This window comes from Danio rerio, chromosome 23, assembly GCF_049306965.1.
Source record: "Danio rerio strain Tuebingen ecotype United States chromosome 23, GRCz12tu, whole genome shotgun sequence".
Lineage (NCBI taxonomy): Eukaryota > Metazoa > Chordata > Actinopteri > Cypriniformes > Danionidae > Danio > Danio rerio.
Window position 1 is genome coordinate 26,747,437 of NC_133198.1, and position 14,068 is coordinate 26,761,504.

General features: G+C 34.4%; 1 protein-coding gene across 38 annotated transcripts in view; it reads left to right on the forward strand.

Annotated features, from left to right (window-relative positions):
• agrn (agrin) overlaps positions 1 to 14,068 on the forward strand; it is a 444,147-nt gene that overhangs the window by 336,638 nt on the left and 93,441 nt on the right. For 36 of the 38 annotated variants that reach the window (XR_012398373.1, XM_073938578.1, XM_073938589.1 and 33 more), the window contains 2 exon segments: positions 9,119 to 9,261; positions 9,377 to 9,482. The exons of the other annotated variants lie outside the window; for them this stretch is intronic. Coding sequence is in view for 35 of the 36 variants with exons in the window: in XM_073938578.1 (XP_073794679.1) it covers positions 9,119 to 9,261; positions 9,377 to 9,482 (249 nt within the window). In the remaining variant the exon portion in view is untranslated. 38 annotated transcript variants of the gene reach the window in all.

Genomic DNA, 14,068 nt, shown 5'->3' on the forward strand with positions numbered 1-14,068 from the left:
TTATTAATCATCCGAAAAGTGTACCATACTAATCAAATAAAAAAAAAAACATTTAAACAAAAATATAACTAATGCAAGCAGAAATGTAACTGTGATAAAAATAAGGAAAAACTTGATTAGGTATTATAGCCTACTGTACTATTCACTCTTTAAATAAATCTCACTATCAATCCCATTTTATCATGGCAACTAAAATAAAATGAACACGTCTCTGCTGTCTTCCACATTATTTATGAGATTGTGGAGGACATTTTCCATGTCATCCTCTTCATTTTGAGGAAAAGCTGTTCCACAGGGCCCCTGAACACATCTATTGGCATGGACAGTGTTTTGAACAGTACTATAGTAAAGTACTTTAATTAATTTGTTGGGGTCATATTATAGTTGCTTTGGTAACACAAGTGTAATATAAACAAATTACCCAGTGCTGTAGTTTTTTACAATATAGGGTATATTATACTACAATTCACCACACTTTACTGTAGAAAAACTACACTCTGTATTTTATCAGTTCACTATTCTTAATACTACAGTATGCTGAAGCATTCATTAACAACTTGTAAATAATACTAGGCTTAAACATAGGCAGTATACCTTATTCTCAAAAACACTAGCATTTATTATAGAATTTACCTTAACCTCATAGTTTTTAATGTATTGTTACTAAATAGTGTAGCAATATATAAACCATATTAACATTCTGGAATAATCAATTTACCAGGAGGATCTCTGGAGAGCAAAAGCAGGAAAGGTTTGAGGCGCCAGTGTGGACAAAAGTCAAGCAAACGCAGTGAGACTGAATACGTGCACGAGAGACCAGCCAATCAGATTGAAGTACCTGCCCACTGGTGAAAGTAATGTCAGAGCCAATCAGATTTTTCTTTCTTTTCATAAAGAACGGGGTTCAAATCCCACTTAGGCACTTGTAAACTATCATTTTAGACCATTTTGTCAAAAATCCCTACTGAAAAAAACAGCTTGAACCAGCCTAGGCTGGTTTTAGCTGGTCGACCAGGCTGGTTTTAGAGGGGTTTTGGTCATTTCCAGGCTGGTTTCCAGCCATTTTCAGCCTAGTCTTATCTGGGCAGGCTGGGAGATGACCAGCTAAAACCAGCTTGACCAGCCTAGCCAGGCTGGGAGCCCAGCCAAAACCAGCTATGTCCAGCTTAAACCAGGCTGGTCAAGCTGGTTTTAGCTGGATTTTGCTGGTCAATTCAATTCAATTCAGCTTTATTTGTATAGCGCTTTTACAATGTAGATTGTGTCAAAGCAGCTTCACATAAATGGTCATAGTAACTGGAACAGTGTGGTTCAGTAACTGGAACAGTGTGGTTCAGGTTTTAGTGTTTAAGTTCAGTTCAGTTCAGTTTAGCTCAGTTCAGTTTCCAGCCTGACCAGCTAAGACCAGGCTGGAAATGGCTGGAAACCAGCCTAGAAATTACCAAAACCCCTCTAAAACCAGCCTGGTCGACCAGCTAAAGCCAGCTTACCAGCCTAGGCTGGTTTAAGCTGGATTTTTCTGCAGGGATATTGTAATGTTTAACAATTTATTAGAGCCACAAATTATCTAAAACTTGTTTTCATGTTTGAATAGGCAATAAATGTGCTAAATAAATTAAAATAGAAATACCCACAGTGAAACAGTTATATAAATTTAAATATTAGTTTAAATACATTCATAGTGGTTTTAAATATATTTTAATATGTAAAGTAGAGTTCAAATTCAACAAACTGAATAAAATAAGTCTTCGTTTTTAGTTTATTTAAAAACAATTACAAATGGAGTAATTCAACTCACAATTAAATGATCTCATTGAGTGATGGAATAATAAAGGTAAAACTTTAATTGAATGATCAGTCAAGTGTTTTCCAATGAAATCTGTTAAAATAAGAGTCCTACAAAACAGGAACAAAGACACTCATGAAACAAAATGTGATTGTCAATTGTATTTTTTATTAGATGGTTGGTTTTAAGTACCTTAAAAATAGTAGATAAGCCTTAAATATAGAGGGGGAAATACAGAAAAACAAACAAACAGAAATTCAACAATATAGATGCATTACATTACAATCTCGCAATAAAAAATTTATTAAAAACCATATAGAGGAATAAAATATTGCTAAGAGGCATAACATCATCAATAATACAAATACTTTTAAGGTTTTAAATACTAAATAAAATTAATAGTATCAATCCAAAATATGAAAAAGGTAACACTTTACAATAAGGTTGTATTAATTAATTAAGTTTATCTATGTACTAATGTGAACAAACAATGCAGTGAAGTACAGTTACAAATCATTACAGTATTCATTAATTAATGGAAATAAAATTATTGGTTAACCTTTGTTAAATCACAGTGCATTAACATTAATGTTAACAAGCATACCTTTAAATTGTAATTATGCAATAGTAAATGTTAAACTATAATTAATAAAGGTTTAAAAGTATAGTTCATTATTAGTTTATGTTAGTACATAGATTAACTAAAAAAACCTTATTGCAAAATGTTACCAAAAAATAACAAAACACTTTTTTCACAGTTTTAAGAGCTTTAAAAATAAATTATATATATCTAGTTATTATGGCATGTAATTATTATTACTACTAATTAAATAGTTAGAAAATACTGTCAGAGGATGGGCAATACACAAAAATAAAACATAATATGCGCATTGACACAAACGACCAAGTGCAAAAACATAAATTACAGCCATGTTCATTCATAATTATGTGAAATAAATGACGAGAGGGTAAGTTTGGTCAAAAAAACTGAAGTTCATTGACTTATGCACAACAGTAAAACAATGCTTTTGCACAACAGTAACACATTGCGAGTAGTTAAGTATCTTACCTATGACAGATGTTGTAAATCCGCTGAATAAAACAAAAGGAGTAGATCGCGGATGTGTTTATTTCACTCTCTGAGTCAGAATGAAAATGGCATCTTCAAATTTCCCGCTGGTGCAAAAACACGGAAGTGCGCCACAAAGCGCTAGTGGTCGAAAGTATGCGCGCATGCTTTCTGTCTCACACACACACACAGAGAGATAGAGCGCTCCGTGTCAACATACTTTTTATCTTTGGGCTTTTTATAGAAAGTAGCAAGTCTTTACAAGTCAATAGGCGCAAGTCCAAGTGAAAGTCCGAGTCATTTATGTTCAAGTCCAAGTCGAGTTGCAAGTCTTTTCATATTTTGTCAAGTCGAGTCTGAAGTCATCAAATTCATGACTCGAGTCTGACTCGAGTCCAAGTCACATGACTCGAGTCCACACCTCTGGAAAAAGTAGTCCTACATACATTTCTAGAGATTGCAAACTATGTAGCCAGAAGTATGTAGGGCGAAATTTTGTTTTTAAAACAAACGCTACATGGGGATCTGATGCCGTTCCTTTTCGCGCATACCAGCTGAACGCTTACCTCCATATGGATAGCTTTCCTGCTGTTACCAATTTGTCTAGTAGCTCGCCTTATATGTCGGTGTACTTAAGACACAAACAGGAGTTGACCAGAAAGTGGGACAGACAAAAACAGTAACCAAAAATAACAAGTAAATAACAGGGTGAGAATGTGGTAAAAACTGATAGCGTGGTAGAAATCAGGCAAGGACCTTTCCTTTTTTGAATTGCTTTTGAAAACACTATTGGTTGGGTTTAGAGAACGAGAAGCGTGGGTCAGTCGATCAGTCAGTCAGTCATTAGTCAGCCAATCAGTCAGTCGACAGCGGCCTTTGGTGGATTTAAAGAAGAGCAGACGTGAAAGGCACTCAGAAAATTTGAGATTTCAAAAAGCATACACATTGCTTTCATTGATTTCAAATTGATTCCAAAAAGCATAGACCTTAAGTGCATTTGCAAAATCAAAAACTGCAAAAAAAAAAAAAAGAAAACATACCTCCTGAGAATTATTTGGAACTCTCCAAAAATTACTATAGCGGTACAATTTCAGAATGAGCGCGAGTTGTTTATTTAATATGTTAGATTAGTATTTAATATGTGATATGTGTGTGTTTGTGTATGTGCATTTATACAGTACATTTAATTTATGTTATAAAAATAATCTTTTAGTAATTGGTTCATTTAAATATTCTTTTCTTTGCAAATACCTTTTTTTTATTTTTCGTGCTTAACGGAAGCAAGTTTAACTAAAGGCACTTCTTTCCATTAGAGCTGCTCTGCAACTTTCATTAAAAATAACGAACGGTAATGCTCTGTTACAAAGAGGGCTGCTTTATATCTCCAGCAAGTCAGCTTTGTTGACTAATGAACTTTAATTCTAATTAAATAGGCTAGATAAGAGTGTGTTTAATGAGGCGACTCATCTGAAGAAGAAGAAGGAGAGGGAAAAAAACCTTCATGAGTTTCTCACTATAATCCCCAAAGTTTGGATCCTGGCGAGTATCGAGATTAATTCACACAGAGAAACTAACCCTGAACTCACACCGAGACTAATTGCCCTTAGCATAATTTTACGTGACTACTATGTAATAGTATTGTCAGACATCTTGGTATTTCAATATGTATTGATACAAAAATATTTGAACTGATACCACATCGCTTTTCCACAGCGTCAGAACTTGCCGCGCTCTCCATCTAACAGTAAGCTCAATTGAAACAGTTTGTTATGGTGTTACAGCCCACCGCAGTTTAATCTGTCCCACCGCAGTTTCACGTTGCTCATTTATCTAGATTTTACAGCGGCTCATTTCACAGTTGATGCTGTGAACTCCATGCGCATTTCTGGTTTAAAGATCAAGCACAAGATGCAGTAGAAAACTCAATGCTGCCCTGCTGTTTGTGTGTCTCTCAACTCGATAATATACTGTATGTTCAGTTCAAGTTTGTTTGTATATCGCTTTTCACAATAATTATTTACAAAGCAGCTTTAAAAAAAAAATGTAGGTTATTAAATTACAATCAATCAGAAAAAAATAAGGTGTGAGTGGTGTGGATAGTAATGCTGTCAATCGTATACCTACAGTAGCTAATCTGCAGTTATACAATATAATGCACTTTTGTATGTGTAATGAATATGTAACATTCTACATTAAATGCATAACTTTGCAATACAATACCTGACTTTAAAACGTTGTCTGTTACTTCTAAAAGTTAAAATAAACAGCAAATTTGTTTTTGGAATTTGTGTGCGGCAGCAGACTAATAAACCCACTATCATCATTATTATGAATCAGCAGCATCCCTGATTCACATCACGGCTGGGCCAGTTGGCGTTTCTGTGTGGAGTTTGCATGCTCTCCCCATGTCTGGGTGTTTTGGTTCCTTCCAAGAAATGCACTCTAGGTGAATTAAATAAACTAAATTGGGTGTAGTGTGTCAGTGTGTAGGAATATTTCTCAATACTGGGTTGCGGCTGGAAGAACATCTGCTTGGTATAACATGCCGGAATAGTTGGTGATTCATTCTGCTGTGGTGACCTCTGAAATAGAAACAAAGGCTAAGGACAATCAATTATTAAAATTACATGCAGGTATTTAATCAATTGTAAGTGCAATGTGAAACATGTATTTACACAATTGGCACATTGTAATAAATTAATAATTTCAGTGTAAGTGCATATTTATTAAGGTCACTTAATATAAATTAGGACCAAAAAATAAATACTTAAATTAGATTTAAGAAATGTGAAGTTTATTAGAATGCTAATTTATATAGTTTATTAAAAAAGTTAAATGTAAAACAACACATATTTTTATTTTACTACTTTATTGTTTTTTTAGCTTTGTCAACGAAAATGTTGGCAAGGCCAGTGAAAGTCTGAACAACTAGCCTAGGATCAGTGTTAAAATCTTAAAAGGGGTAGTTCACCCAAAAATGACAATTGGCCATGCCGTTCACCCTCATGTGTTTACTGAGTTTCTTTTTTTTTCCTGCTAATCCAAAAATAAGATATTCCAAAGAATGTCGGAAACTGGTATTCAATAGCATCCATAGTAAGAAAAATCAATGCCTACCATCAATGCCTTCCACTTTCCAACATTCTTCAAAAAATCTTCTTTTGTGTTTTTTCAAAAGAAAGAAATTCAAACCGGTTTGTAACGATTGAGGGTGAGTCAGCAGTGACTGAATGTTCAAATGTCTAATGAACAAATTAAAACATGCATAAAAATTGCCATATTAATCTATTTAATTTATTTTCATCTAGTATCAAAAATGGGACAGAGCAACACAGTCTTTGAAAGATGTCGGATTAAATTTAGAAATTCCAGTATATTGACAACACTACTGTGTGACATGTGATGGCTGTGAAATGCCCCTGTTAGATAACAGATTGCCAGTTATTTCACTTCTAATGAAAATGTGAGGGACACTTTGCTGGTGGCACACTGGTGTCTCCTTTAATTTATTTGGTTTGTTGCTGGGCATTTCCGCAGCTGGTCATTATCTTGTACTTTCAGCAGTGCCTTTGCTTCAATCTTTACTTCAACGTGAAGGAAATCTTAATATCCACTGCTCCATATGTACTATAGGCCTACATAATATCCATTAAAATGAGACACTGCAGGCAAAAAAAGGCTTCAGCAACATTTTTATTTTCATGCACCTATCATATTTGAGATTTGTTGTGTTTTTATTTAAGTCTAATGTAAAGAAAAAGTCCAAAATATACTTATAAGTGTTTGTTTTGCAGCACATAATCAACTAGTATCTGTATATTTAAATTTAAATGTATATTTACGATAAATGTAAAATTTTGAAAGGATTTTTTCCCAAAATGAGCTGAAGTGAAAATAAATCTTCACTTCAGTAGTTCTAAAAACAATTGTTACAGTTTTATTGAAATCTACTGTATATTCTGAAGGTTTTTACTGATGGATAGTTTCAAACATAATTATTTGATTAAATACAACACTTTAAAAAAATAATAATAAATTGGATACTAGATGGTTTTGAATATTTTAACAAATAATAATTAATATTTTATTAATATTTTTGAGCAGAAGTGACATTAAAAACCCCTCTCTAAAACCTTTCATTCCAATATGTAAAAAAAATGAATAAATAAATAAATAAATTACAATAAATAAATAAATATTTAACCAGCTATTTTGTGCTATAATTGTATGCAAATTAGCATACATTTATTGAAATAACTCTTCATTTGCATAAGTGAACATACATATGTATATGGGAATTTTTTTGTAAATCATATGTAATGCATCAACTGGGGAAGTGTTTATTATTTTATTTATTTATTTTTTTTATTTTCACCTGAGGTGTCTTTCCTTAATTTATTTGGTGTGTTGCTGGGCCTTTCCATAGCTGGTCATTATCTTGTTCCTCCAGCAGTGCCTGTGCTTCAATCTTCACTTCAACGTGAAGGAAATCTCAATATTTGCTGCTCCATATGCACTGAAGGCCTAAATACTGTCCATTAATTCTTGGCAGCCCAAGTTAAAACAAGATGCTTAAGTACCTGGGAATATTTTTATTTTATTAGAAGACAATGTGCAGCAGACTGATATGCAAATCTGTGTTTGCATGAGCTCCCTGGGGTCTGCGTGTCTTATTTGTCGTTTGCTCTTTGCGACTTCCAAAAGTACTCACCCGCTGTTATGCTCAGATCACAGGTATCGTGAGAGAGATTGCTTGTTTGTCTTCAAGAAATCAGTGTTGGTGACTTTATTTGTTCTTTGGTATGGTGTAAATTGATGCTTTGTTGCTGTTTGTGTGGGCAAAGCTGTGAGAATCTGTCTTGTGATTCTTAGAAACAAAACAGCTCTAAGACACAGTAGATGAGAGCCGTATCATTTTTATATCTAGATAACATGTGCCCATCATCTGAAGGTCACAAAAGTTCATTTAAAAAAAAAAAACATGAAAATGTTATATTTTAAATATTTTGCAAACCTGAAAATAAATAGCAATGTAGATGTTTTAGTGTAATTCTTAAGTTACTAAAATTCATGCTTTTAGTTTAGGGATTTATTCAGATTTAATTTAATGGAATATTATTTTGTTAGTGTGATGGTGTGTTTATTTAAATATCATAATAAGAATAAAAATAAGAATACAAATATATTATTTATTAAATATTTATTTTAAATAAAAACAATTATTACTTTCTATAGTTTGTTTTTGATTTCATTTTTATTATAGTCAAGTTTTTTTTTATGTTATTTGTATGTGCTGTGTTTATGTGTGAATTTGTGTATTATTTAAAAAAACAATGGTGTTTTTAATTAAAAAAAAACATGAATATGTTTTGCACATACAAAATATAGACATAAGGTGCGTCGCAAATCACATTACTTGCGCACTATTCTGTGCCATTTTGTAGTAAAATTAGTGTAAGTAAGGCATTCACACTGAAATTCTAAAAACAGTACGTGCACTTTATATACCTGGATGATTCACTTATTCAACTGTTAAAATAAGTGTGGAATGATGGACACTTCACATACTTAAAGGTCACAGCTTTGCTGATGTAGCAGAAGGGGGGAAGCTTTCGGGCACTGATGTTAGATTACTTCATTTAGTTTGAATATAGAAAGCAAAATTCTCCTACTAGAGTGATTATACCGCCAAAAAAAAAGTTTTATTTAGTTTTTTTGTTTTTTTTCGGCCGAAATTTGCAGAAATTAACCGTAAAATAACAACAACCATTAAATTACAGAAACTTATCGTAAAATAACTGACGTTAAATTTAAAAAATGACTGTAAATTTAAGGAAATTTCTGTGATTTAACGTCCGTTATTTTACGGTAAACTTCTGTAATTTAACGGACAATGTTTTATGTTGTTGTTTTTTTTCCAGCACTCCAGCTGCCGGGAAAAAAAGTGAAGTAACAGATCTTTCTTTTACAGTGTTGGGTTACTCTGTTTTTTTTTTCTGTTTCTGTTTTTTATTCGCCTTTGAGAGTGATTTTGTATAACAGACTTTTTTTTTTTTTAAGAATTAGTAAAAAACAGAAGTTTTATTAGGATGGTGACAAATATGTAACATTTTACTGACAAGAACCGTAAAACATTTTAATTCCACCTTTAAAAACTCTAGCCAGCTAGACAGGTGCAGCTATAGTGCAGTTATAATCACTTCAATACCATTAAAATCTGTATGAAACCCAACAGCTGTATATGTGTGTGTGTTTTTCATCAGACTGTGGTTCAGGAGGCTCCGGCTCGGGATCTGAGACTTGTGAACAGGACCGATGTCGCCGATATGGAGGAACGTGGGACGATGACATGGAGGACGAGCGATGTGTTTGTGAACTAAACTGTCAGATTGTGCTGCACAGCCCGGTGCGTCCCACACCACCATAACCAATCGCCCGAGCATTTGACTTTTCCAAATGTGTGCTAAATCTTGTTGAATCCATTAATCGTGCTGTGTTAACCTCTATGTGTGCTTACGCAGGTGTGCGGCTCTGATGGAAACACGTACTCCAGCGACTGTGAGCTCAAGAAGACCAGGTGCGAAAAGCAAATAGACCTGAGTGTCCAAAGCCAAGGGCCCTGTCCAAGTAAGAGACTAAATTCAGATCCATTATTCATCCTGTACTGTGTAATGTTGTGATGGCCAGTGTTGTTTTTTTTAAGATGGATAAACTTCTGATGTTCTTATTTAGAGGTTTCTGTATATATACAGTTAAAGTCAGAATTATTATCCCCCTTAAATTATTATTCCCCAGTTGTCTGTTTAACAGAGTAAAATTTTTTCAACACATTTCTAAACATAATAGTTGTAATAACTCATCTTTAATAACTGATTTATTTTATCTTTTCCATGATGACAGTAAATAATGTTTGACTAGATATTTTTTGTGACACTTCTATACAGCTTAAAGTGACATTTAAAGGCTTAACTAGGTTAATTAGGTTAACTAGGCAGGTTAGGGTAATTAGGCAAGTTATTGTATAACGGTGGTTTGTTCTGTAGACTATCGGAAAAAAATTTTTGCCTAAAGGGGCTAATAATTTTGTCCTTAAATTGTTGTTTAAAAAAATTTAAAACTACTTTTAGTGTAGTTGAACTTAAACAAACATGACTTTCTCTAGAAGAAATAATATAATCAGACATACTGTGAAAATTTCCTTGCTCTGTTAAACATCATTTAACATCATTTATCTTTATTCAGTCATATAAAAATGTACGATTTTAAAAAGAAGGCATGGCAGCCAACCCTGCCCTGTTGAAAAGCAAATCATACCAAATTGAACAAACGAGATTGTATGAATTAGCCACTTAATCAAAAAGTTATTTGCCATGAGATCGTGTTAATTTATAGTTTGGATGTTGATTTTACTTTTTCTTTTAGTCAATTTTAAGGATTTTTTTTTTCATTTAAACTAAATAAGTGAAGTTTATTTATAAACTAATTTCAAGAGGATCCTGTGCTTATGATTGGCCATGGCTGGTCCTGCATCAGCTAACACATGATTCACCAATCAGATGATTCTTAACTCACTATAAATAACTAGTCTTCAAGAATCCCCCCTTCCACCCCTCCTCTTTTTTTTCCCTAAAAGTGCGGCACAGGAGTTGTGTTACTGGGTTAAGTCCTTAGCAGGCCAGTCAACATTTCCAAAGAGCATAGAATCACCTATAGGTGACACTCTAGTGCGATTTGGGAAACAGCCACTAGATGGCCCTTGCTGTGAGGCAACAGCACTACCTACTGCACCACTGCGTCGCCACAACAGCATTTTATAAGTATGTAAAATAAACTATTAAAAGTGCTGATGATTGTGATAGTAAGTGTTGTATTGTCATCTTTTAGGTTGTATCTCAGCTTTAATGCGCTTTTTAAATAAATAAATAAATAAAAACAAAGCAACTGCTTGCCATCGCGACAGCAATAAGATCCATTGGACATTTGATGGCTTTCACTCCAAAATGGCGGATTCCAGGGCTGCTGCTGGGTGCTGCTGTTGCAAAGAAAAGTTCTATTGAGTGTCGCCTCTTGGTCATTCTAAACTCTTTGATGTTTCTGTGTAGAGTGGGGCTGTGTGATTATTCGAAATCGAATCGCAATCACAATTTGAAACGTTACGATTAGTTATTTGTAAGAGGCTGCGATATGAAATATATATATATATATATATATATATATATATATTAGAGCAAATGTGTGACCAGTCTATGTGTGACAGTCGTAGTAGGTAATTAAGTGAGCACACATTCATTCTGCCCGATCAGAATTGTGCAACCAAACTATGCGGAATGTTCTCAATAAAAAAAAAAGGAATAAACAGGGAAGCATTAATAGATGAATTAATATGAAAGAAAAACATCATTGGTAATATGGGAATATTTTTTGTCACAGAAACTGAACAAAAACAAGTCATTTTTAAAAGCTGTCACAAAATTGATGCCACAACTTATAGGTTATTGAGCTGAAGCTGGAATACAAAATTAATCACAAATCAAATCACAATATCTGTCAAAAAAATTGTAATTATATATTTTCCCCACTTTGCACAGCTCTTGTGTGGAGTGTGCATGTTCTCCCCGTGCTTGCATGAGTTTCCCCCTGGTCCCCCGGGTTTCTCCCACCATCCAAAGGCTCAAGGATCTTATAAGCTCAGAGCTCTCTCCTGGAACAGCATGCGAAATTCACTTTATAATCAATCATCAGCTAAGTGTGAAACTAAATTAATGAACTAAACTAAGTTGTAAATAAACAATTAGTTTTAATTTTGAAATTTACTCATTTAAAGTTTTAGATAAATATTGTGTTCTTTTGATTTTGCTTTTTAAAACATGTTAATACTGATATAATTTATTGTAATTATATTGTTAGTTTCTGTGATTTTAGTATTAATTTAAACAATGGGCGAATATCTTTTGAATAAAGAAAAGAGATACAACTATTTAAAGCACAATAATATTTGGAATTGGGTTTTATTTTATGGTTTCATTTTGTATGCATTTTTTTCATGCACTCTAAAAATTTGTTACAAAAACGTTTCACACCAAGACCCATGTGTATTGAATAATGCAGTGAAAAATTATCTTTGCCATAGTGAAATCTTTGTCAAAAAACCTCTTGAAAAGCTTGCTACAACAAAAAATGTAATCCAAAATGTTTACTGCGAAAGGGGCGACACGGTGGCTCAGAGGTTAGCACTGTCACCTCACAGCAAGAAGGTTGCTGGTTCGAGTCCTGGCTGGACCGGTTAGCATTTCTGCATGTTCTCCCGTGTTCGCATTTCCTCCGAGTGCTCCAGTTTCCCCTACAGTCCAAAGACATGCAGCAGAGGTGAACTGAATAAACTAAATAGGCCATAGTATCTGAGTGTGTATAGGTGTTTCCCAGTAATGGGTTCCAGCTGGAAGAGCATCCGCTGTGTAAAAAATATGCTGGTTATGTTGTCATTCCGCTGTGGTGACCCCTGGTTAATAAAGGGACTAAGCCGAAGGAAAATGAATGAATGATTTAATTTTTCTCACAAACAAAAGTTTCAGAGGCAGTGTAAACGTGACTGACACACTGACTTGAGTCTGTATTTATTTATCAGTGTACGAAAGTCAGTGTGCGAGGACCTGAACCCTGCAGGTCGGTGTTTGCAGAGCGACTGTAGCAGAATGCAGTGCTTCTTTGAGCTTCAGGGGTCTTGTGTAGTCCAGCCCAGAGAGAGGAAGAGCGTGCCTCTGTGATCAGAGCAGCGTTTGATTCCCTCAGGCTTCAGGCAGAGCTTGACTCCACTTGCGCTCACACATGCGCCTGCTTTTCTTCCCTCATCCTTTATCTATGGTTTTCCCCAACTCTTGAGTTTTCTGCTTCAGAGCCTCACAGGCCCTCTAGTCAGATCAGTCATGCTTCTTCAGTGGCCGTGGAAAATAAATCCTTTTGGAGAACTTTCAACCGGTGTGAGGAGCTTTTTGGAATCTGCTTCCCATTGGCTGTGCTGGGATCAATGGAAATCTCATCGGGCCCTGGATTTGATATGCACGCCACCGTCTCCGCTCGCCCATTTTTTGACCCAGGCCTCTGAGAGCCGGCGGGCCTCCAGAGCACCTTGCTGCTTTTCGCTAATTAGAAATGAGGTCGCGGTGACCTCTAGACAACCTTGCAGTGAGGATCAGAGGATGCTGTAAGCTGCCTCGTCCAATTCTGTTGGCTGCTGGTGATGCTTATATGGGTCAAAGACGGGTCGCATCATTTTGGTGTCACATAAATAATTTAATAAAGAGTTAAAATCAGAATTATTAGCCCTCCTGAATTATTAGCCCCCTTTTTTATACTTCACCCAATTTCTGTGTAACGGAAAGATATTTTCAACCTATTTCTAAACATAATAGTGTTGTTCTGTAGACAACTGAAAAAATATAGCTTAAAAGGGCTAATCATTTTGACCCTAAAATGGTATTTAAAAAATTTTTAAAACTGCTTTTAATCTAGCTGAAATAAAACAAATAAGACTTTCTCCAAAAGAAAAAAACATCTATATAAAATACTGTGAAATATCCTCACTCTGTTAAATATCTTTTGGGAAATATTTGAAGAAGACAAAATATCACAGGAGGTTAATAATTTGACTTCAACTGTACATATTAAATATTTAATAAACATCATGCTTATTCTAACAGATCATTATGAAAATATATACAGTAAAACCTGAAATGATTCATACCCCTAGCAAAGTTTTAGTTAAAGTTTTTGTTTAAATGTAAATCAAAGCTGAGAAACTCGTATAGTTTTGGATGGGAAAAAATGTACTGTCAATATGGTGAATAAAGCCTTGCCTACTAGTACAGGTGCCGATCATCGATCGCTATTTGGCAAATAAAGCCTGCCTTCTAGTACATTAGCCAATCGTAAATCGATATAGACTGACGATACTCTGGGGGAGGGGCTCGGACCAGACGTTAATTTATACAGATATTTTGGGATTTGGATGTTTAGTAATAAAACTAAAGACACGGTTGTTGTTTAATTGTATTGGTGATACCTAATATGAAATTCAATCGTAAGCTTGGCCATCAATTTTGGAGAATATGATTTGGAGAATTTCCCCACTTACATGACAAATACTTGACTTAAAGTGACTTTGGAAATGTTTTTTTTTTTTCACGAGGATTCTACTTGTACATCATTTTATTATC